At 54.6% G+C, this 25119-nt stretch overlaps 1 protein-coding gene across 10 annotated transcripts in view; it reads right to left on the bottom strand.

Annotated features, from left to right (window-relative positions):
• The window catches only part of FAM53A (family with sequence similarity 53 member A), a 33333-nt gene that overhangs the window by 7913 nt on the left and 301 nt on the right, over positions 1 to 25119 (bottom strand). For 2 of the 10 annotated variants that reach the window (XM_077876675.1, XM_077876598.1), the window contains exons 1-3: positions 15014 to 15425; positions 8196 to 8250; positions 5829 to 6502 (exon numbers count right to left, since the gene is read on the bottom strand). In XM_077876675.1, the coding sequence (XP_077732801.1) occupies positions 5829 to 6502; positions 8196 to 8250; positions 15014 to 15091 (807 nt within the window). In that variant the 5' untranslated portion in view covers positions 15092 to 15425. Of the gene's footprint in view, positions 1 to 5828; positions 6503 to 8195; positions 8251 to 10073; positions 10613 to 15013; positions 15426 to 15459; positions 19085 to 19106; positions 23931 to 24293; positions 24564 to 24601; positions 24952 to 25119 lie in introns of those variants that run through there. The other 8 variants (XM_077876651.1, XM_077876616.1, XM_077876662.1 and 5 more) reach the window with 8 other exon arrangements.

Below are 25119 nucleotides of genomic sequence, written 5' to 3'. Positions count from 1 at the left end.
CAGTACACTGGCACCTACAAATGTGGGCTCAGAACACAAGCTGACTGATGCCACACAACCCAAATCTAAACCTGCTGGAGCCAGGACATGCCTCATACAATCTGTCTCCATGGTTAGAAAATGTGCTGGAAACAGTCCCACAGTGAATTATAGTAAATAAACACTTCCCTTAGGGGAGCAGAGCTCCTCTTTGAAATCAGCACGTTTAAGGAAATTATTTGGCTCTATAAAATACACTGACTTCTCTTGTGCAGAATTACTGACTGAGAAGTAAAATTCTAATGATTCAATCTTTTTTATAAAGATTATTTATTTATTTATTCATGGGAGTCACACACACAGAGAGAGAGAGAGAGAGAGGCAGAGACACAGGCCGAGGGAGAAGCAGCCTGCATGCAGGGAGCCTGATGTGGGACTCCATCCCAGGACCCCAGGATCACGCCCCAGGCTGAAGGTGGCGCTAAACCACTGAGCCACCTGGGCTGCCCTAATGATTCAATCTTTAAAGGTACAATTGATCACATAATTTGGTCACAAAATGAGGATTCATGAAATAACTTCCTCTTTATTCAAATCAAGGTGGATTTGACAGGTAAGGTCACTTCTTTATGCAAACACTTGGCCCAGCATGTCTCCGCAGGCTGGTAGTGACATAGGCAGAGCACGCAGCCCCTCACCAGGCTCCCCCGCCACCTACTCTCGTTCCGCCCCTGCCCTGGTCCACATGTGGACAGCGCTCACCCCACAGCACACCCACGAGCTAGCAGGAATGTCATGGGGCAGTGACTGGACAGGTGGCAGGAGAGCTGCTGTGGAGAGGTCTTCTGTCACTGGGACATGAGCCCATCTACAGGTCACAGATGTAAAACCAGTCCACTCCAGCCACTTGTTAAAGAGATGTGGTGGCCGTTCAACAAAACTGCTCGTGCAGAGCTATATGAACCTGCTCTAGGCAGCAACCACCTGGCCCCAAAAGGGGTGCCACCTGCCACCTCGCATAGAGGTGCGCCATCACACAAAGCTGGGGATGACAGGAAAGCAGGGTCTGAGGCCCACTGGGAGCAGCCTGGGGCCATGCTGATATGTGTGACCCTCAGCACTGGACAGTCCTGCTTCTGCTACTGTCATTCTGGTTTCAGGTTCCCTGAATCTAAGCAGATGAACGTAAGATATTTTTTTCAAAAATCAAAGGTCAAGACTTTGAATTATAAATCAGGGGCTCTAGATTTTAGAGGGTCCACCAACTTGTGTACCTCTGCAGCAGCCCCAGAGACAGGCCCCGACTTCCTAGGGCAGTGAGAGCACATGCCCAGTGCCTCCTTCAACCCAAGCCAAGGTCATCAGCTACAGGTAAGCTGATGAGATTCTGCAGGAAAAACAGAATTGTGCCTGTGAGCCATCCCAAATTCCTTTCAAGGAACATCCAGCACCTAGCCAGCCACATGTGCACTGGCAGAGGCAACAGGCCATCTCCAAACCAGACCACATGGTTCTGCATTCCTAGACAGCTCACAGCATCTCTGCTCAACCAGAGCAGACCCTGCCCATGAGGTCACATTCATCCCAAAGGCGAGGGCTGAGCAGGAGCCCTGGGGGGTCTCCAACTGCCTGCAGGCGCCTGGACCCCAGCACCCATCTGGTTGTCGTGTCCAACCAGGGCTTCAGCTATGCCCCAGAGAAACCAGAAGCCCCACAAGGCAGATGTGGCAAACCCAGGCGCCTTCCTCAGCCAGCAGAGGGAGAGGGAGGCCTGGCCCAAGCCACAGTGGCTTGCGGGGCTTGCAACGTCCACACCACAGGTGGGGGCAGAGACAGCCAGAGGTGGGGGTGTGTGTATGCACAGGAGCGCTGAGTGTGTCTGCATGTGTTGGGCGAGGGAGCTGTAATAAGGAAGCCAGCTGACAAGCAACTGATCCCTAGACCTCCTCCCTCACTTTGGGGTGAGTGCCCTCGCAATCCTGCAAGAGAGTGGAAGTCGTTCACACAGCAGGGATGGGGGGGGGCTCAGCTGGAGGAAAACCAACAAAAACCAGCACGCTCACATGACAGAGTGATAGAAACCTACAGCTGACCAACAATGCTCAGGCCTCCCCAGGCCTGCCAGGCCACACGGGACAGGCAGGTGGCTCCAGGCAGCTGGAAGCACACGTGCACACCCCTTCCTCTACCCCGGCTACAACCACCCTCCTTGGGACACCAGGCCAGGGGATAGGGCTGCATCTCGGGCTGGCAGGGAGCTACATGTCCCAACCACAGGCTGGAGCACTCTTCAATTACACCATAGGCAGCTGAGGATCTCCTCTACATCATAAAAGCTTCTGAAAACATACAATTTCATGAAAACTGGTACCTGTTCCCATACCCTACTGGAACCATAACTGATCAGCACATTTTCAGTAATGATATTTTAATTTCAATTTTGAGACCTAGCTTTGCCAATAAAAATAGAAAATTCTGTATGTTTTCCCGTAGAAATAATCACTCAGAATGAAGATTCAGGTGGCAGCAGTGTCCCCTCCCTGATGACCAAAGCCACCCCTCAGGCCCTGCTTGGCTCAAGACAGAGCAGATTCAGGGGCTACTAGGCACTCTGCATCACATGCCCACTGTAGGGGGCAGGGCAGTGGGCTGCTCAGCACCCAGCACACCACATCCAGGCCCGAGGTCAAGGACCCTGTGCTCCCCACCGCACCACTTCAAGTTAAGACACAAAACCAGTATGCTGATGTCAGGACCACCAGGCTGGAGTGTGCACACGCAGGATGGATGTGGTCCCAACTGTTCTTGCACAGAAAGCGGGAGCCACAGACAATCTCCTGGCATTGCTCACTGCCACACTGTCACATGGACACCTGACACACCTGAAGGCAGGTCCCAGGGCTTTGCCCGTGCCTGCTCTGAGAAGTCTCATGTAGAAGTGAAATCACCTTGAGAGGAAACAGTTGGGGTCTCCATTTCCCAGAGGGGACACCACGCCCCTGGGCAGGGTGCACAGGATGTCTAGGCACACACGTGGCACCTGGCAATGCTCAGGGCCTCTGCACCCCTTGCTGCCTGCAGAGCCAAAGGCCTGCACCTACCTCCCACTCACACAACAGCCGCCTACACATGGCTGGTCCTCTAGGGTTCAACGGTCACATCCATGCTTCCAAAGTATTTTTAAGTCTTCTGCTCCCTTCCATTTGCATGCTAACCACAAGTACCCATGAGTGCCCATTCTACTTGTAGGTGACAGTGAGTTGAACACGCGGCACCACAGAGAAACCTCATGGGTCTCGCCCAAAACATCAAGAGTCACCAAACCTGGCCACTTAACCATTAACAGCTAGACTACCGCTTCTACCTCCTTGTATGTTTAAGACAACCAAGTTTCCTAGATCTGTGGTGATACAGTAAGAGGTGCGTAGCTGGCCTTTGTTCATTCCTGGTTCTGATCCCTACAAACCTTGGAACTTCCTGAGTGATGGGGTGAGGACCATCTTCTGTGATTCATAAAGAGCCCCATTCAACCACACCTCAGTTTAGGTGAATATGACCCCTGTAGGTCCCCAGCCAGTATTGGGGTAGGGCAGTGGACAGAAGGATCACACCAGGCTTAGTGAGTTGGACTTTAAGTCCCCCGCCCAGAGGATGGAGAACGGAAGGAGACTCGGTCCATCTCCATAGCCAGTGATCTCATCAGTCGCACCCGTGCACTAGAACTTCCATAAAAATCTCTGCACACTTGGTGGGATGAGCACTGGGTGTTATGCTATATGTTGGCAAGTTGAACTCCAATAAAAAAAAAAAAGAATTAAAAAAAATCTCTGCACAGAGGGTTGGAGGATCTGGAGGTGGGTGAGCACATCTGGGTGCTGGGCACTGGGCACAGATGCTCCCAGAGAGGTGTGGGGGCTCTGCACCCCCTGCCCCATACCTTGCCCTGTGCGTCTCTTCCCTCTGGATGATCCTGAGTTGTGTCCTTCATGATAAATGGGTAATTAGTAAGGTGCTTTCTAGAATTCTGTAAGCTGTTCTAGCCAAGCACAGAAACTGAGGAGGGAGTCGTGAGAACCCCAGTTTGTAGCTGGCCAGTGGGGTACTGAGGCATCTGAAACAGGGGTGGTCTTATGAGGCTGAACTCTTAGCCCACAGGTCTGCATTCTCTGCAGCTCATGTCAGAATGGTGCCAAACTGTCAGACACCTGCCAGTGTCTGTAGAGAGCCCGGGATCTTGGGGTATGAGAGCCATACACAGTGCACAAGGAGGGGTATGAGTAGAAACAAGCCCTAATGGTGACCACTGACCATAGCTGCACATGAGATGCCTTCTGTCTCCAGAGGCAGCCAGGAGCTGGTGAAGGACGGGGCTGGAAGCTGGCCTCCATCCCCCAGGTCACGATCAGAAGTGTCAGCCAGCTATCATGACTGCTCACCATGCCTCTATCTGCATACAGTTCATCATTCACAACATCAGGAATAAGAGACAGTGAGGGACACACCAGCTCAGAGACTTTCAAAGTTCTAAGAGATACAGTAAGCAACTTTGTGCCCCAAACTGACACCTTAAATGCAATGCCACTTCCCAGAAATGTGTAACTTTGGAAAGCCTTAGCAGATTCCCCCAGAGACACTGAGCATGCAGGTTTGTTCACCTCCACACCACACCCCAGGCCCAGATGGCTTCCCGGTAAGCCCACAGCAAATCTCACATGTGATAGCTTGGAAGTAAGTGGCTCGTCCGGCCTGTTGAGCCTGCAGGTGACACAGCCCTGCAGAGCACGAGCGTGCAGGGCACCCTGAGCAGAGCCACCCAGCTGAGCTGCTCCTGGACACCTGACCTGTGGAAGCCATGCCGTAACAAATGGGCATCACTTACAGCTGGTAAATGTGGGCTGTTTGTTATGCAGCAATCCTGGTGAGTGCCAGGCTAACCAAGGCAACAGGCCACTGAGGCCAAGGAGTCAGGCAGTCAGAAGCCTGGGGCAGGGCATGGGGAGCTCAAGGATCCGGGGGCCAGGGAGGGGGTCACAGCAACATACCAACAATGAGGGAAAATGTTCTAGAAAGACAAGCGGGGGGGGGGGGGGCGCCGCCCAGGCGGCTCAGCTAGTTGAGCATCCGATGTTGCTTTTGGCTCAAGTCATGATCTCAGGGTCATGAGATGGAGCCCCACATGGGACTCTGGCTCAGCAGGGAGTTGGCTTGGGATTCCCTCTCTCCCCTGCCTCTGGCCCTCCCCAGCCCACCTCATACCACTCACACTCTTTAAAAAAAAAAAAAAAAAGACAGACAGATATGCAGGCTTCTCATCTACTGGGCTTTGTTTCTTTTGGGCTGCCAATATCAGCACCCTGCTGACTCTGCACCCTGTCCTTCTGCTTCTACTGGGCCAGCCCACCTGACCACTGAAGCCCATTCAGATTTGCCCTGTCCTGTACCCTGGCTCACCGATTTTGCTCCACAGCCTCCCATACAGACAGGTGGTCATAGCCATCCCACACCCCAGGGAGCACAGGGGACATGAGGACCATGGGAACCTGGGGGCTGGGATCCTGACATGTCCACCTGCACATGCGCACCCACATGCACACACACACCCACACGCACAAGCAGGGCTGAGGACAGCTCACACCTCACCAAGGCAGGCAGGTTACAGGCCATGGGAGCTGGCGCTGGGGACGCTGCAACCTCAAGCCCACCCAGGCCCAGAGCGCAGCCCAAGCAGTTCATCCCCTACAGGGTGCAGAGGCACCAAGACCGCTGGCAGGCCAGTCTCACCACAGAACCACCCCAGGGTGTGCACAGCGCCAGCAAGCCGAGGACACCGGACACAAGACAAGCCTCACCTGTGTCATTTTGAGAAAGTCCAAGGATGGGCGCGGCCAGCGAGTGCCCTCCTCACGCCTGCGCTTGCGCTGCCACTTCCTCCCGACGAGCACGCACGGTTGTGAGCAGCACCGGAGCAGGCCCAGTCGCCGGCCCAGCTCGGGGGTAGACGAGGGGCTGCTGCTGGTAGAGGGCAGTGCCGTGCCCACTTCTGCCAGGTGCTCCTGGGACAGCGACAGGCGGTGCCTCCAGGATGGGACGCGGGGTCGCCTAGGCAGGCCCAAGCTGCCCTCACAGCTGTCCATGCAGCCGCCACTGGCTGAAGATGGCTGGGGTGCTGGGGGCGAGGTGGGCCCAGCAACCAGGAGGGTGCGGTCGAGCGGTGCAGCACCCCTGGGCAGGCTGGCACCCAGGCTTTCCTGCAGCGTGGCATTCCCACCGCTGTGGCACCACCTCTTGGACACCGGCGTCCAGACCCTGGAGCAGCTGGGGCGCCACAGGGAGTGGCAGTGCGCCAGCTCCGACAGGGAGCGGCAGTGTCGCTTGGTAGGTGGTGCCGAGGGGGGCCCTGAGCTCTCCCTCAGGTCTATGGTGCTCACCGCACCCAGGACTGTGTTGGGGCCCCACGTCCCTGTGGCTGTCTGATTTCCAATGGGCCATCCGCCACTTAAGACCTTCCAGGGGCACCTGTCTTCTGAGGAGACACAAAAGAGAAGAGACAAGTGAACAGGAGACAAGGCACGGTCTTTGCTGTGCCCTGAGACACCTGCCCAGCTGGGGACACTGCCTGACGCAAAGCCTCATGCCTTGCAAGAGCTGGGGGATGTGGTCAGCACAGGCCCCACCGGCATTCCCTGGTCAGACAGCTAGCCATTCCCTGAAAATGACCAGAGCATGCTGTTCCCCATTCAGTTTCATGAAAAGACTGGCCCCACATCCCCTACTTCTCTGCGGCCAAGTAATCTTATAGGTATGCAAGCAAGCCCCCCACCAAGCCGCTTCTTCCAGGAAGCCAGTGCCACGTAAGCACTTGGGCAGAGCAGCAGCTATGGTGTCCCTCACCTCCTGTCCTCCTGAAACGTGAGGCACGGCCCCCAGCACACATCAAACAGGGACCCCTTTCCAGCTTCCACTCCCCCACTCCACACAGCCACCAGGAGGGTCACAGGAGACACTGAGTGTCCAGGGGTCAGCACTTGGCATCCACACGTGAGAACACACTGTACAAGCACAGCACAAGGGGCTCCCTCTGCCCACCTGCCTCCAACACCACAGAGTAGCCCACCCGACCACCTGAGGAAGGTCACCTTCCTCAGACCCTTCACAAAGCCCTTGGGTGCCCAGACCCTGAATGTGCCCATCAGGGCCGCCATCACAAGCTCTGCTGTATCCCAACTGCCATCGAGGGCAGAGCAGTATGAATGGGTCTCCTCTGACTACTCATGTGGAGGCAGGGTGGACGGCAAAGCCTTGACTCCCACCAGCCTGGCCATAAGTCTTTTCAGCATCTCCCAGCCTCCAGTGGGTATGGAGGCAGTGGGACCCAAGGGATGGGGCCAGGACCCCTGTGGTAAAAGGCACAAGCAAAGGATGATCCTGCTGAGGACTGGCCCCGTGTACAGATGGACCACCACTGAGGACACAGTACCAAGGACCGGTGCTGGCCTCACAGTTTCTACCTCCACAAGTTCACAAAAGAATTTATTAAAAACCTTCACTTTGGTAGTCTGGAGAGCCATCTAACACAGTGAGTGCTTTCCTACAGCCACGGTGACCAGGGCCGGCGGGGGAGGACTGGCACTCAAGTCAGGCCTGTCTGTCCCTAAAGATCACAACTAACATGTTCACCACAACCCATGACATGGAGCCAAGGTCACCAAGAGTGTAGGGCAACAAGCTCTGCACACCCAGGCTCAGTTACACACTCGTGTGGGGTGGCCTTTCCAGTCATAGGCACACGTGTAGGACACATGCACTGGCAAGAGGTGTCCTCCGTGCTCCAGGGCCTGAGCCCCAACCACACCAATGGCCCAGAGTGTGCCACACCGGAGCTATACACCCACCGCGTGCTGAGCCCAACCCCACCGTGTTCTGCCCTCAATGCCCACAGGCCCCCCAGGGCGAGCCTCCACCTCCACACTGCCAGGTGCCTTTCCAGAGGGGCCCGGTGGCCCGGCACCTGCCATGTCTTAAGGCAGAGGCCCAGCCATGCCCTGACCCATAGCCCAGCATGGGGAAGACTGCTGTGGGCAACCTTCACTGTGCGGGTGGACTTTCTTGCAGAAGTCAGCATCATGTGCCAGTTCCACTTCCCTCACCTTCCGTTCCATCCCTGGCCCATGGCCACAGAAGCCCAGGAAGACCAGCAGGGACTTTTCAACACTTACCATTGCTCTCAAAAGGGAACACATGGCCACTGCTGCTCAGTGTCCTGCCAGAATGCTGAAAATGTTAAGAAAAACCAGCATGAACACAGTGGACACAGATGCTGAGCTCACAAACAGCACAGAGGTAAGGATAACGCTGTATTCTCATCCCTGCAACCAATTCCACTCTTCCCCAACACTGCCTTTTTTGGAGATTAAAAAGAAAAGGACTGACCTCAGAATATGTTTTTTTCTTAATCAAGATTCTTAAAAGCCTAACAATACTCCAGTGAGTGAAGGGAACCCAAGTGTTGTGCATGTGCATCTGTGCTCCCACAGCCCGAGCAGCCCTTGCCGCAGCCAGGCCTCCTCACAAACCTCCCCACTCAGCTACGCCACCAGGCCCTCCCCCACATGCGCCAGCCCCAAGGCCAGGCTCCCCAGGGCAGTGGGGCTTAGGAGGGCTGGAGCCAACAGATGGCTGCCCTGGGGCTGCATCACCCAGCAGCTGCACAGAGCTAGAGAGACCTGGCCATGCTCAGGAGGACCAGGTGACCAGCAGTTCCCCAGGCCCAGGACCCGGTCAGGTGACAAAATGAAGAAGCAGCTCCAAAACTCCCAGGAAATTGTTGACACACAAGCTGGTCATCTACATCATCAGGGAATCCTACCTCCCTCTTTGTTGCTATAAATACCCCTGAAGAACTATGGCCCAGCCCCCACCACAGCCCTTCCAGCACCCCCAGCACCCCCAAAGACCCCCCACAGCCCTCCTGGCACCCCCAATGCCCCCACAATGCCCCCCATGGCCATCCCAGTGCTCCCAGCACCTCTAACGCCACCACAGCCCTCCCAGTGCCCCCAGCACTCCCCACATCCCTCCCAGTGCCCCTAGCAGCCCCACAGCACCCCCATATCCCTCCCAGTGCCCATAGTATCCCCATGGTGTTTCCCACAGCCTTCCCAGCACCTACAGCACCGCCACATCACCTCCCATGTCCCCCCACAACCCCTCACAGACCTCCCAGCACCCCACCCCACCACCTACCCCCAGACCAGGTTGGCCAGCCACTGTCCCCCAGGTGAGCAGCAGGCACAAGCACCCTCCCAGAGCTGTGATCCCCACACACAGCAGGACACCTGAACAGAGCCACTATCCATCAGGGAAAGGTTCCAATGGCTCCCACATAGGAGGCCCAGGTTCCAGCTCAGTGCAAAGGTGCACAAGCGGCCATGGGGAACAGCCAGAGGACATGGGTTTTATGGACAGCACCCGTGCTGGGGCGCAGAGCAGGGCTGGCCCGGGCCTCTCTATGGGAGGACAGCTGTGGCGTCGAGGGCCTCCATGCCCGGGATGGGCTGTATAGTCTGCCTCACGCTGAGGAGTCCTGACCAGAAGAGGCCACCAGGGGGTGTGGAGACCACAGGCCGGCCCCCAGGCAGGCCTGGCCACACCACATGCACCCTGACACCGTCCAGCATGGAGCCCAGGCACAGCCAGTGCAGCCTGCGGCCTGCAATCCACTGCCCTGAGCAGCCCTGATGGGGGCAGCCTGGTTCCTCTGTGTAAGCCTTGGTCTCCCCACCTGGGGCTGGAGTGAGAGTGGGACGCACACGTGGGATGGCTCCAAAGCTCTGTGACAGTGATGGAACCCATTGACGAATGGTGCAGCAAGCACAGCCATTTCCAGAAAGGGCATGGGGTTCACCACACATCCGTGCAAGAAAAAAGAAAACCCACTGTTGGCCTAGTCTCATCCCACACACAAGACTCCACTCCAGAGTATAGTCTTTGAACTAAAGTAACACAGATGCTTCTAGAAAAAGACACAGAAGAGCATCTTCAAGACGCAAGGTAGCAAAGGTTTCTTAAGTGAGATACAAAACACACCAACTTACATGGATGCTTCCATCCACATTGAAATGAGAATTTCTGTTCATTGAAAGTCACCCACAATGAGGCAAACCACAGGACAGCAGAAAATATTTGCAAAACATGTATCCAAGGGCAGCCCTGGTGGCTCAGCAGGGCGTGATCCTGGAGACCCAGGATCGGGTCCCACGTCGGGCTCCCTGTATGGAGCCTGCTTCTCCTTCTGCCTGTGTCTCTGCCCCTCTCTCTGTGTCTCTCATGAATAAATAAATAAAATCTTAAAAAAAAACAAACATGTATCCAAGAAGAGACTCGTGACAGGACCCAGCAATGACTTCCTACAGATCAATAAGGAAAAAGGCACATGACCCAATGGCAGAGATCTGAAGTCACTCCCAACTGGCCAGTGAGCAGGATATAAGGTGTAGATCTCCCTAGTTATCCAGGGAATGAGGTCAGAGCCCAGACGACATGGCACCTGGTGTGACCAGTGGCCAGGCCAAGCTGCAGGCCTGGGTGCTGCAGGCAGATGCCTGCGGGCAGCCCCCACCAAAACCTGGGAATGGCCCAAATGTCCCTCAGCAGGGACACAGATTGCACGGCAGAGTAAGCCACACCACTTACATCGTGAGTCTCTGAAGAGTTCTCGTCAGGGAAAGAAGCCAGAGCACAGGCCGCGCAGCCACGCCTCTGTGATGTTCTGGGACACGCTGCACCATGTGGGGCAACCAAAGGGTCAGAACCTGTCCAGGTGATGGTGACAAGGCTAGCAGTGCACACCACCTGCAGAACTCATCCAGCTGAACATCACCCAAGCTGCACGTTCACTGTATGAAACAATACCTCACTAAAAGAGCACATTTTTGACAAAGTTTTTTAAAAGCCAAACTCCCCACCACCCAAGCCTGCACCTGTACAGCTGGACACACAGCGGATGGTGCTGAACCTCCTGACCATCCACCCCCCACCACCACACTTCCATCCCACAACCCACCCCTCAGTCCCCCACACCCACTCCCACCCCCAGGTGCACGCGGCTCTCCACCCACTGAGGGTCGGGTCTGGCCCCAGCCGCCCTAGGACAACTCTCAACACCCTCACACCACCTTCTTATTCTACTGTCCATCAGCACAGACTAGGGGGCCCCTTGGCTCCCTGCTTACTGAGACAGCACGCTCCCACCTGACATCTGGGGCTGCCCACCTGATGGCTGCTCGTCCTCTTCCCGAGGCCCCAAGCGTCCACCTGCCCACCAACAGACAGACCCCTCCCGCCTCTGCAGTGCACAGTCTGCACCACACCTCCCAACCTCTCTGCCTCCCCTGCAGCTCCACCAGACCCTGGCCATGGTCCCAGGGCCACTGTGTCTATCCTCTCACGAGAGCACAAGCCCCTCAGGGACAGCATGCATGTCCACTCATGCATGGTGGCGCCATGGCCTCAAGTCGTAAACGAATGAATCAGGGAACCTACAGCTCATTTGAGAACTCTAGAGTCAGCCTGCCAAGTTCCACAAATATTGTAGTGGGATTTTTATCGGAATTACAACAATCCTTCAATGGGTAACTGGTACACCCTTACACGTGTGTTCCTCAGCAACCCAAAGGAGTGAACCACTGAACCACAAAACCACCTGGATGCATCTCTAGGGCATCGTGCTGAGTGAAAAAACCGTCACATACTCCGCACAGATCATTTTGGAAATGACAAATCATAGAGATGAAAGAGCTTGTTTGGAGGAAACCAGGTGTGGCTACAGAGGGGCTACATGAGGGCACAGCTTACGGCCACTGAACACCCATGATGCTCTCCATCTGCGCTGCCCCATGGGACAGCCAGAGCCACAGGCTGCTGCTGAAATTTAAACTTCAACTATATAAAACACAAATTCAGCTCCCATCACCCCAACCAATCTCAGGGCTTAGTAACCACATGCTTTAAGTAGCTATATGCTTGGACAGCGACAAAGGAGCCTTCCTATCAGCACGGAGTATGCTCCTGAACAGAGCTGCCCCAGGTCCCCCATCCACACTCGCTGACAACCAGCATTTGCTGACATGACCCAGTGCACTAGCTATGGAAAACACCAGAAGCTCTGCCCTGGTTCTCAAGGCACTCACTGTCCTGTTTGGGTAGGAGACACAAACCCATGTGCTTCTAGGCCTTTGTGGTCAGTTAGACTAGCCTATGTCCCCCAAGCATCACAGAGGCAAAATGGGAAGAGCTGACCTCACCCTGGTAATCAGAAGACTTTGTAAGATACCAGGAGCCTTGACAGGAAGCGGGAATTCACTTGAGGCCAGAGAAAGGAACAGAGAATAAAGAGCCAGCCACACTGAATGGGTGAGGACAGAGAGGACATGGGGTGGCCCAGAACATCCACGAGAAGGCGCTGAGTGCAGCATGGCCACACAGTGGACACTAACAGGGCAGAGACCTCAGAACTGGATGAAAAGCCCCCCTGGGCCTCCCACTCCCAGCACTTCCTCCTGACCAACAACCTCCTCACTTGACACTTGGCATGTGGCAGTGCCCAGGGAAGGACATGTGAGTGACCAGGTTGGCACATGGCTAGAGAGACAAAGGCAGAAAATGTTTAGTGATTTCCAACTTTATTTACATTTAACTATCTTAAATTTTAGCTTTAAAACTAATAATCCAGGGATCCCTGGGTGGCGCAGCGGTTTGGCGCCTGCCTTTGGCCCAGGGCGCGATCCTGGAGACCCGGGATCGAATCCCACGTCGGGCTCCCAGTGCATGGAGTCTGCTTCTCCCTCTGCCTGTGTCTCTGCCTCTCTCTCTCTCTGTATGACTATCATAAATAAATAAAAATTAAAAAAAAGAAAAAAAAACTAATAATCCAATTTTTTAAAAACTTTTCAGTATGCTTAGAACAATGGCAGGATGTGAAATCTACTTTTTCAAGTATAAATTTCATGAAATCTAAATACATATCAAATATTTCTATAATGAAAAACTGGTGTCCAGGAGCACCTGGGTGGCTTCGTAGCTTGAGCCTCTGCCTTTGGCACTGGTCATGATCCCAAGAATTCGCTGCTCAGCGGGGCATCTGTCCCTCCCTCTGCCCCTCTACTTGCATATTCTCTCTCTCTCTCTCTCTCTCTCTCTCTCAAATAAATAAATAAAATCTGGAAGGAAGGAAGACTGGTATCCAAATGGAGATCTGCTGTTAAGTGTAAAACATACACCAGGTTTCAAAGACTTTGTTTTTGAAAATGTAAACTTTTGACAAGGGTGCCAAAGACCATTCAAGGGGAAAAAAAGAGTCTTCTCATCAGATGGCACTGAGACAACTTGAATCCACATAAAAAAGAACGAAGCTGGACCCCTACCTCACACCACACACAAAAGTAGCTCAATAGGGATCAAAGACCTAAATGTGAAAGCTAATATAAAACTCTCAAAGAAAACATAAAAGTAAACCTTCATGACCTTGTTCAGCCAAGGACTCTTAGATATGACACCAAAAGCATGGACAACAAAAGAAAAAAGACCAACTGGACTTCATCCACACCCCACCATGCCAACCCTGGTGGTGGCCTGCCCTGGGCTGTAGGTCACTCTGCCATGCACCAGAACTCTGCTTCCAAAAGCAAAATGGCTCTTAAAATTCAGAAGACGCGGATTTGGGAAGAGGAAAGGTCAGCACTCCCATTTCAGGAAGAGAAACCTACCACGTTAACAGGCCATCTTTTAAAAAGCACGTGTCTAGCCAAAACAAACAGATCACCACCAACGGCAACAGAACGGAGCTCGGAATGTCCCTGGGCAGCAAAGGCGGGAGGGGGAGCAGGCTGACCGTGTAGCTGCACCTCCCAAGCAGGGTCTCACAAGGGCCCCTCTCTGTTGTGTTAGGACCAGCCTCGAGGAAGCAGAGCACGTGGAGCCATGTCTGCACCACCAGGGGGGCCCTGCAGGCACGATCCTTAGCCCATCTCCCCAGGAAAGCCACATAGCACCTGGCTGCCTACACTTTGCCAAACATCCTAAAGGAGCATGGCCATCTGATGACACGTGTGCTGCACCACATTCTCGGTCTTGGTTAGAGTCTCCACAAAACAGTTGCTGCATACAAGCACAAGTGAAGACAGGAGCAGGTGCATGGTGTGCTGCTAGGATCCCATCAGGGCTCCGAGCCCAAGGCCAGCAAGCAGCGCACTGCAAGGCCTCTGAGCTCCCCCAACCACCCTGGGCTGTAGACACAGGCCCAGCTCCTGTCCCTGGTGCTCCTGTGTCTAATGCTGAGCCTCAGAGCCTCAAAACCACCTGCTGTGACTTCAGGCCACAAGCCCAAAACAGAGGCTTGGGATCCACAGCTCCCCACCACCTTGCTTGCCTTGGCACGCCAAGGGACTACAGCCAGACCATTCTGGGTACCTTATGTCACTGGGACCACTCAGGAGACCTCCAACCATCATGCAAGGGCCATACGCTCAGCCTCCTCTGTCTGGACCTACGACTGAACCAGCACTGGGCTGGTGTCCTGAGATTCACATTAACATGACCCTAGAAAAACGGTTCCACCTACACGAAGTTCAAACCCAGGTGACTAACCTGTGGTGACAACTCAAGGCAGAGGCTCTCTCAGGAGGGGTGGCGCCTACATGAGGGGCATCAGGATGGGTTTGAGTGCTGCTTGCCCAGAGAGACATTTAACAGGTATGAAAATGTGCATGCTATGCACTTAGGATTTGCATACTTCTAGGAGTAGGCTAGATGCTCACTAAAAGTTGGGTTGTTTCAACAATGCTGGAAACCCATCAGAATGCTAAGGAGATGTGGGGGCTGCGTGTGCACAGCACAGCCCTGGGACACAGCCCCCTCAGCCCTCCTGCTGCCAGATCCCCCCAGGCCTTGGCCACACATCCTCCATCCAGCTTGGGCCATCTCCCCTGACCCTTGGAGGAGGCCAGGGTCCTGCCCATTGCCGCTGCAGCCAGCTTACCTGGCCGGCATCGTAGCTCTTGCAGACAAGGTCATCCAGGCTTTGGTTCTGCAGCTTCTCAGTGATGAGTGTGACCATGGTCAGGGCCCTGTGTCCTCCGTCTGTACCAACAGACAGTGGGGTTCAGCACAGCAGGCTTCAGAAGGCCTGGGCCACTGCTGGGTCAGAGCTGACCCTCAAAGTTGATTTCCACTTTACAGGTGAACAATCCATTTCCAAGGACTCTTCAGAACTCTGTGTCTGTGTTTTTGGTAAAGAGAAAGAAGTGACTACATGCAGAACCACTGGGCGGGTATCTGTTATATGCTGAGTACTGTGTGCTGAATATTTCTGTCACCTCCGCCTGACGAAAACCCCCCTGCTTTAAAGACCACTGTGTGAGCTCTCTCCTGGAAATGGTACTAAAAGTGGCATTCTGGTTGAAGGATGGCAGGTTAAGTGCCTACCTGAGATCTAGTAGTCCTGAAGCCCCAACCGAAGTAGCAGTGAGGCCACCTCACCACCCACCCCCTCGAAGTGTAAAGCAGATGGAAGACAGCGACAAGAAGCCAAATTCTACATACAAGAAACAGCTGGCTGTGAACCACTGGACTCTCACTCACCACTGTCCCCTGCCCTCAGCAGCTACACACCCCTACCTCAGTCCAGCCAGCTGGCCCCCAGGGGAGGGTACAGGGGGCCCAGAGCCTGGCCCTAGGCTCTCAGGTCAGGGGTGGCAGGGGAAGCCCAGTGGGGGCATTGCAGGCTGCACCCAGGACCTGGTTGCCCAAAGACACCAGCAGGGACAGGGCCCTGAGCCCCTGTGCAGCCTGTCTCCCGCCTGCCATTCATGGCTCCCACTCTTCCTAGCGGCCCGCTGCTGAGCAGGAGCAAGGCCACCTGCCTGGGAAGCCATGGACGGTGCCAGTCAGGCAGGAGGGCCCCAGCCACCCACAGGAAACAATCCTGCCCTCAGAAGAAGGTGCCCAGCCCACAAAATAAGATCAGAATACCCTTAAAAAGAAGTATTTAAAGAAAGAGAAAAGAGCTCTCAGAAATTAAAAAATGAGAGCAGCGACAAAACCTCCAGAATGTCCTAACCACCACCAGACCCTGAGCCCTCCCCCCTTCCCAGAGGCCTCCTCGGGTCCAGCAGACCATGCACAAGGCAGAGGGCCACAGGGTGGACAACCAGGCCCCATGTCACACCCACTAGGTGACCCTCTAGGGCAGCGTCACTTAGGACATCTGCCCGAGAGCCCAGTGTGTGGAAGCAACAGCACACACACAATATTAGAAGCACCCATCCTGGCAGGGAGTGCAAGAAGCACATGGTTTCATGGAAAGTGCCAGCAGAGCTCATCCGCAGACCAAGGAGAAAACCAAGGACCTTTGCACAGATGCTGCCAGAGGCCAGAGAGACTCACACCCGCGGGCACCCCTGAACATGCGCACACTCAACAGGCATTAACAGACACTGCCTCGACACCACACCTAAAGCCAGCCTCACAAAGTGGGGCCAGAGAGGCATCCAGCAAGCATGGGGAGGACAGCCCACCATCACTGGGTACCTGGGCACATGTTGAGGCAGCTGAGAAACGGCATGGGGCTCTCCCTTTGGCAGAGCATGCAACGGGCTCACCCAGGGCCCTGGAATTCGTGAGCTCATCCCAACCAAAGGTATCGTGCACACTCAGGCTTCCTCCAGGCTAGGCGAGGCACTCACTGTCAACACTCTCCTGGGCTCCCACCATCCTAGGCAGGGACAGCCACCTGCTCCAGCACAGCCAGGGACCCCAAAGCCCAGGCCAGGGCCAGTTGGTTCCTCAGGGAAGTATCTCTCTACCCTGGGAGTGGCTCTACATAAATGTGTATAGAACCAGGGAACCAAATAGAGCCAGCCACACCTCCATGCCTATACCACTCACCCCCAGTCACCTAGGCAGGTCCTACCACCTGCAACCTGGCCGGGCTCTCACTACCTCTCCCCATAAATTCACCCTAAGCCCCAACTGACAACGTTTCTCCAAGTACAGAGGCTTTACAAGGACCCCTCCACCCCTCCACTTTTGCTGCAACTGCACCCTCCCACAATGGCAAAGGCCCTGCCATGGGCCTCCTGTGTCCACCACCCTGTCAGTCCTCCTAGTGGCACATAGCACACACCACACTAGAAAGATTACAGCAGCCACAACAAAACCTGAACAAACTACGCTATGACTAGCATTTCGCTTGAGAAACAGGCCACACATTCCCTGGGGACATCGTTGATTTCCAGGACCAGGGCTCGGGCAAGATGCAGTGGGAGTGTCTCAAAGGCACCAGAAAGCCAGGACGTGTGCAGAGAATGGGGCCTAGCTCCCAAGAGGCATATGTTCCACTTCACAGAATAAAATACAAACCCGTGAGTCTGTATTGATGGAAACAGCTGGAAAAGATCAGTAAGTAGGAGGGGAAGTTCCTCCTCCCAGGCAGAGTGCAGACCAAGGAGTGCTGACGAATGACAAGATTCTTTCCTTAAGTCAGCATGTGACAAACACCCTGTGAGGTTTCAGGCAAGTATCCTCCCTGACGCCACCTGAGATTGGGTGTGCACCAGCCGGGAGGGGACAGAGGAGATGGGACGACCTCACCCAACTGCTGAGCTGGTCAGAGAACAGGCTCCAGAGCACGCATACCGCGATCCAAAGAAGCGCCATAGGCTAGAGAGCAGACAGAAGTCCCACAGGCCACACAGCAGCCCCTAGGGCCAGATAGCAGTCCTGAGGGCTGCACAGCCCCACCATGGGCAGGACAGCAGCCCCACCAGCAGGACAGTACCCTTGAGGGCTGGACAGCAGCCCCAAGAGCAGGACAGCACCGCTGAGGGCAAGACAGCAGCCCCACGGGCAGGACAGCACTCCCAAGGACCGGACAGCGGCCTCGAGGGACAAAGAGCAGCCCCGCAGGCCAGACAGCACTTCCGAGGGCCGGACAGCAGCCCTGTGGGCCAGACAGCAGCCCCATGGGCCAGACAACACCCCCAAGGGCAGGACAGCACCCCCGAGGGCCGGACAGCAGCCCCATGGGCCAGATAGCAGCCCTGTGGGCCTGAAAGCAGCCCCAATTGCTGACAGCAGCCCCAAGGGCCAGACAGCAATGCCACACAGCACAAGATCCCCAGACTTTCCTGCTTGGGCCATGCTTCTGTCAGGCAGGAGCATGGGCCGCAGCCTACTCAGACACAGTTACATCAAACATGGCATACTCCATCACAACTCACAGAAGGTCAGAAGAACAAAGAAAACATGGCATGCTATGTCTGTGAGGGCTGGCCAGCGTGACCCCGGTGAATGGAGGGCCATGGCACGGTGCAGTGTGCACCTGCTGCACAAAAGCAGCAGAAAAACCAGTGGGTGGAAGGACTGCACGGGGCGGCTAGTGCGGCCCCTTCAGAAGCCAAGGTGGGTACGGAGTGCCTGGCAGGAGAGAACCCAGACCCAGCCATGCAACAATTTAATCTCCTTCAAGGACATACACATGTCATCAGGTGTTAATGCAGCAATGCCCCACACTGCAGGGACACCAAGCCCCCAAAACACCTGAAATCGCAGACAGTGCTGAACCCTAAATATACTATCAACCCCTGCACAACATTGTTTGAACTACGCAAGCCCACTCACATGGGGCTCTCTTTCCATAAGTACAGGACAGCACCAGAAATGTCTTTTCTCTTCCTTATGATATGAATAATACATTTTCTTTTCCCTCCCTTCTTTGATCATAAGAAAACAGCAAATAATACATACAGCACACAAAACAGCTATTAATGAACTGTTTAGGACATCAGTAAGGCTTCTTGCCAACAGGAGGCCATTAGCAGGTAAGTTCTGGGGAATCCTAAGTTCTACATGGATTTTTTTTACTCTGGTAGGGCCAGCACCCATGACCCCTAGCTGTTCAGGGACCAACTGTACTATGCTTTCTCTCATGCATACGAACATGTGATAAAATTTAATTTGCAAGTGAGGCACAGCAAGAGATTAACAAGAATAACAATAAGCTAGAACGAGTGTAACAGGATACTGTGATAAAAGTTAAGTGAATGTGGTCTCTCAAATTGTCTTGCCCTCACCCTTCTTCTTATGATGTGAGATGATGAAGTGCCCACATTTTACCATGGGGGCACCGAGGTGGCTCAGTCAGTTGAGCAGCCGACACTTGGTTTCAGCTCAGGTTGTGATCTCAGGTTCATGGGATCGAGCTCCATGTTAGAGCCCCTGCTCAGCGGGAGTCTGCTTCTCTCTCCCCCTCCCCCACTCTCTAAAAATAAAAATAAATAAATAAGAGATAAGAAATTCACCCATGTGAGACGTGGGAGGGGAGTGATGTGGGGCTGTGACCTAGCACCAGGCTACAGCTGACCTTCTGACTACACGTCAGGAGCAGGATCATCAGCTTCTGGACCACATTGACCATGAGTGATTGAAACCACGAAGGCAAAGCCAAAGTTCAGGGATCACTGGCTATGCATTCAAATCTAAATGCAGTAGCTTCCTGGTGCTGCCATCTCTAAGCACCGTGACCTGGAGGCCAGAGGTCAGAAGTCGAGGTGTGGGCAGGGTCGGCTCCTCTGGGGGTGCCTCAGGACAGGGGTTCCCTGCCTCTATCCAGGCACGTGGTGGCGGCTAGTGATCACTGTGCCCCCCGGCTTGCAGCTGAGTCACGTGTTCCCATGGCCGTCTACCTGCACATCCTGAATCTCTGTATGTCTTCTTGGTAATCGGATGGGGGTCCACCCGAATACAGTATGGCCTCATCTTAATTTACATCTTTTTTTTTTTTTTATGATAGTTACACAGAGAGAGAAAGGCAGAGACACAGGCAGAGGGATAAGCAGGCTCCATGCACCGGGAGCCCGACGTGGGATTCGATCCCGGGTCTCCAGGATCGCGCCCTGGGCCAAAGGCAGGTGCCAAACCACTGCGCCACCCAGGGATCCCTTAATTTACATCTTAATTACATCTGCGGAGACCTACTTCTAAACAAGGTCACATTCACAGGTCCTGTTAAATCTGTTCTTTTAGGGGACACAATTCAATCCACAATGCCCAGCCAGCTCCCTTTACAAGAAATCGAACATCAAGATGGACCATCACGGTCACAAAGTATAATACACAGTCACAGTCAGCAGGAGAGCCAGGCCTGGAGCAGCTCAGGACAGCATCCTGGCCCAGAGGGAATGTGCGCTGCCCCTGGGAAAGGCAAGACACAAACACAATGCCAGCGGGCGGCAGATACAAGGAAGCAATAAGCACGGCGCCCTGTTTAGGGGGTACTCAGAGAAGGAAGGCAAGACTCAGCCTGAGTGGGAGGTGCCAGGAAACGGGGAGCAAAGCCAGGACTCTGGGCATGGAGGCCAGAAGCCTGGTGCCTGGTGAGAGAACTGGCCAGCCCCAGGGACAGAGGCTCCACCCCACACGAGCACCACAGGGACCACAGAGGATGTGTATCTGGGCTCACAGGCGCTCGTGACACCTCTTGTAGCTCCTGCCTGCAAAGCAGTGCCCTGTGACCCCACCAGGGCCATGCAGTGAGGGTCAGAGCCTCCCCACTTGCCACCTCCAAACCTCCAAAATAGCTGTATGGCCACCTCAGATGGTATCATGTCCCTATAAATAGCATTCCCAGCTGAGCCACACAGAGGAGTCTGTTCCCCAAAGTTCACAATCCGCCTTTCCTCACATGCAGTCCCTGCCTCCTACCAACTCCTCCCCACAAGAATGGTAGAACTTGACAAACAAACTGGGGACCCCCAGCCTCCACTCAGATGTCACTCCTCCCTGGACACCTGCAGTGCTCTCGGGGTCCTCCTTCTCCCATGTCAGGTGTCAGAAAATGGCAAGGGCACATGCAGCAGGGTGTGCCCACCCAGATCTGCTGGCATCACTGAGTTCTTCCCACCCAGGGCCCTGGTCTGCCATGCCGCCTGGGCTGGCCTCCCTCACCTCCACCTGCCGCTCTGCTACTGCTGATCAACCTCCAGGAGTGACCCTCAACATCACATTCCATGCCTTCCGGGAGACGCTTTATCCCAAAGCCCCTCCGCCCTGCCCAGGACCTGCTGAGTCTGTGTGCTGCCCATGCGGGCCTACGGCTACATCACCCCAGGGCATCTCTGCTCCCTCGGCCTTTCTGCCTGATGTGGTCTCCGCTTCCAAGCCGGAGGCTTCCTCTGTGCCGTCACCCTGGCCCCTGACATGAGCTGAGAGGGAACCTTCTGGCAGAGGGACCAAGGGGCCGTGTCCCCTTTGGGAGCCACCTACAGCAGACTGGCTGATATAAACACTCGTAGAATAAAGGAACTTGGTGGAGCACCTGGGCAGCCCTATGGGTTGAGCATCCAATTCTCGGTTTCTGGTCAAAGCAGGACCTCAGGGTTGTGGGATCAAGCCCCGTGTCAGGCTCTGTGCTCAGGAGGGAGTCTGCCTGGGATTCTCCCTCTCTCTCTGCACCTCTGCCACTCATGTTCATACTCTCTCCCTCTCTCTCAAATAAATAAATAAATGAAACCTTCAAATATATATAAAATAAATAAATCAAGGAACGTGCATGGACAGCCAGGTGCCACAATAACAGGAGCCTGGTGTATGGACCAAGTCATCTCTATACACAGCCTTTCTGCCTCCTGAGTCCCAGGCAGAGGCCTGGCTACACTCCTCTTGGACCCCCTCCGCTGGCTACTGGCCAGATACCTGAGCCAAAATCTGGGCTCTGGACAAGCTACCCCAGCTCCTCCATGCTGGTTTCCGGAGCACGAAACTGGAGAACAGCTTTAAGTACCCGTTCAGTCTGTTGTGCCCAGAGCCTGCCCCAGCGCACACAGTCAACAGGTGTCCCTGTAATGAAAGAAAGCCTCCCCAGAGCCAGGCCCATTTCACAGCCCAGAACCATCAGGTGCCAAGGGTGGGTTTTCACAGAAAACAACAAGAAGCCCACCAACACTGCCTGACCAAGTACCTTCCAAATTCATTCTGCATGAGTACCATGCAGACTCATAACACACTGCTAACACATTAGAACCAAGTCCAGGTTTCAGAGCCGTCTCTCAAAGAGCACTCACACAACAACATGGTCTGCTTGGACGTTAATTTTTTTTTTTTAAGATTTTATTTATGGTATGCCTGGATGGCTCAGTGGTTGAGCGTCTGCCTTCGGCTCCAGTTGTAATCCCGGTGTCCTGGAATTGAGTCCCGCACTGGGCTCCCTGCAGGAAGCCTGCTTCTCTCTCTGCCTGTGTCTCTGCCTCTTTCTCTCTCATGAATAAATAAATAAAATATTTTTAAAAATAAAATAATAAGGACTTTATTTATGTATTTGACAGAGAGCAGGAGAGCACAAGCAGGGGGAGCAGCGGAGAGAGAAGCAGGCTCCCCACTGAGCAGGGAGCCCAATGTGGGGCTCGATCCTGGGACCCTGGGATCATGACCTGAGCCCAAGGCAGACGCTTCACCAACGAATCCCCAGGCACCCCATGGACATTAGCCAGCCATCAGTAATGTGCTGGTCTGAGCACACGACTGCAGATCCTCTGGCACTGCTCCCGTAAAGGCAGACTTCAGCTGCCCCTGAATATGGACAGATGCTCAGTGACTTCCAAGACTGAAGTGGGGAAACCCTACAACCACGTGGCTCTCTCGGAGGACACACCTCAAAGCCACTGCACTGGGAAAGACTGAGGGCCCAGGGGCCCCTGCTGCTCAAGCCTTCTCAGCCCAGGTACCAGACGCCAAGTGAGAATGCCCACAAGGAGACACTCCAGCCCCAGCCGCCATCTGACCAACCAGCACAAGAACCCCAAGCCAAGACCTCCCAGTCCGCTGCTTGGGAATCCTGGGCCCCCAAGACCATAAGCAATAATAAGTGATTGTTGCTGTCTGAAGCCACCAATTTTGGAGGCTTTGGTAATGCTGCCAAAACAACTAAAGCAGTGACACTTTAACAAAGCAAATGGAGCCAAACGTCCCTCTGGCACTGCTGGAGCCAGGCCTAAGTATCGCCACCTCTTAACATGGAGGCGGGGGGTAAAGCAAAAGGGGCTGTGTCCTCACACTCATGGCGGGGTATAAGCCACAGAGGAAGCTAATGTGGACCACTAAGATCACTCAGCTATTCTCAGGTGCTGGAGCCAGGGGTACAGCTCTGCCTAAGGGGCTCAGCACCTTCTCTTAATAGAGCTCACTTGGGTGCTGTGTTTAGCGGTTCCTGGAAAAGCCTATAGCCAAGTCCCATGCTAGCACCATGAAGCTGGTAATGCTGACAAACTAGACATCGTTCTGAAAAAACTTCAAAACAAAGGTCACCTGTTCTGATGAACCAGCATCGTGCTAACGTTAACACCCACAACTGGAGGCTCTGGACAGCCACACATGGAAGTTAAAGGGGCACGGAAACCTCGTTTGCAAGTCAACGAAGGAGGAGAAGCTTGCATCCCAAATGAGATGATCGCTGCTCTCTCTCCACTGCTCTGTGGAGACCATACTGAATTGAAAAAACACTGCAACAAGTAATTTTCTTCTGAGAGGAATGATGTAAGGAAGTCCCAGCAGGCTAGGAGAACAGGGTTCCGACAGGCTGGGCTCTCCCGGATGGGGGCTGCACCCCTGGGCCTGCCTTTCCCCACTGAGACAGTAAAGAACCACACACTTCATGAGGCCACAAGGAGTCAAATGACTGAACACATGTGACAATGCCCAGGCTCCTGGACATGTTTATAATTATGCCTATGCATCACAAACGCTCAGAAGACTGTGAAAGTCAACTTTCCTTCAAGAAATATTACTGCTGGGACACCTGGGTGGCTCAGAGGTTGGGCATCTGCCTTTGGCTCAGGGCGTGATCCTGGCCCCAGGATGGAGTCCCACATCAGGCTCCCTGCATGGAGCCTGCTTCTCCCTCTGCCTGTGTCTCTGCCTCTCTCTCTCTCTGTGTCTCTCATGACTAAGTAAATAAAACCTTTATAAAAAAAAAAAAAGAAAGAAAGAAAGAAATATTACTGCAGGGACACCTGGGTGACTCAGTGGTTGAGCATCTGCCTTTGGCTCAGGCTGTGATCCCAGGGTCCTGGGATTGAGTCTTGCAATGGGCTCCCCAGAGGGAGCCTGCTTTTCTCTCTGCCTGTCTCTGCCTTTCTCTGTAGTCTCTCATGAATAAATAACATTAAAAAAAAGAAATATTACTGCAGAAAAAGCCAAAGGGCTTTCTATAAAACTCCATTTGCTTTTTTAAAAAAAAAAGTTGGTCTGGAATGTTTGCAAGGCACCTGTGAAAACATCTAAGTGTCCGCTTGGCTCCAGCAGTGAGTGTGCCCAAGCAGTGCGTGTAACTAGGGACAGTGACAATAACTCTGGTGTTTCCTCTGATCTGTATTTCCAGGAGCAGTAAGAACTCTCTTTTCTATGGCTTCCAATCCAACATAGGTCAAGAAAGCATACAGCCCGCGCAGTGGGCAGAGCCGTCCTGAAGGCCCCCTTCCACCAGCGCCCCCTGCCGCCCTAGCAGGGTGACCCTCGGGCGGGCAGCGCCGCAGAACCAAGGCGCTCTGGGGCCGTGGCGGGGCGCGGGAAGCACCTGTGAAGCCACGGCCACTGCCCGCAGCTCAGGGAGCCTTAGGAGGGGGTCCCCGGAGGGACGGTTACAGAAGACCGCAGGTGGGAGGACTGTGTCAAAGCACCCTGTTCAGACTTCCTGCAAACTAGCGCGGCTTGAGGAACAGCCACGGCGTCTAGTGCATTCCGGCTGCCGGCGGTCTCCGGGGAGGCCACTTCCCTCTGCACCTGCCCCACCAGGGACGGTGCCGGGCGGCTGCTGGAAGCAGCAGAGTCCAGACCGTCTCCACCACGGCCTCGGGAAGCCGGACGCCGCTCCAAACCCGGGCTTCCGGGTGGGAGAGGGACACGTCCCTTCAGGCGGCGGGGGCTCCGGGACGGCGAGGGGGCGCCCCCGAGCCCTCGCCCCGCCCGGTCCTGGGGTACGCCGCCGAGGAAAGGCGCACACTCCCGGCGGGCACCGAAGGCCGCGTCCCCGGGCGCCGCCGGCTGTCCGGCCCAGCAGCCCGGCCGCGCGTCCCGGCACCGGAGCCCCAGCGC

The sequence above is a fragment of the Canis aureus genome, chromosome 2 (genome assembly GCF_053574225.1).
Source record: "Canis aureus isolate CA01 chromosome 2, VMU_Caureus_v.1.0, whole genome shotgun sequence".
In the NCBI taxonomy this organism is placed as follows: domain Eukaryota; kingdom Metazoa; phylum Chordata; class Mammalia; order Carnivora; family Canidae; genus Canis; species Canis aureus.
The sequence above is the reverse complement of the archived record's forward strand: the minus strand, read 5'-3'. Positions and strand labels throughout refer to the sequence as shown.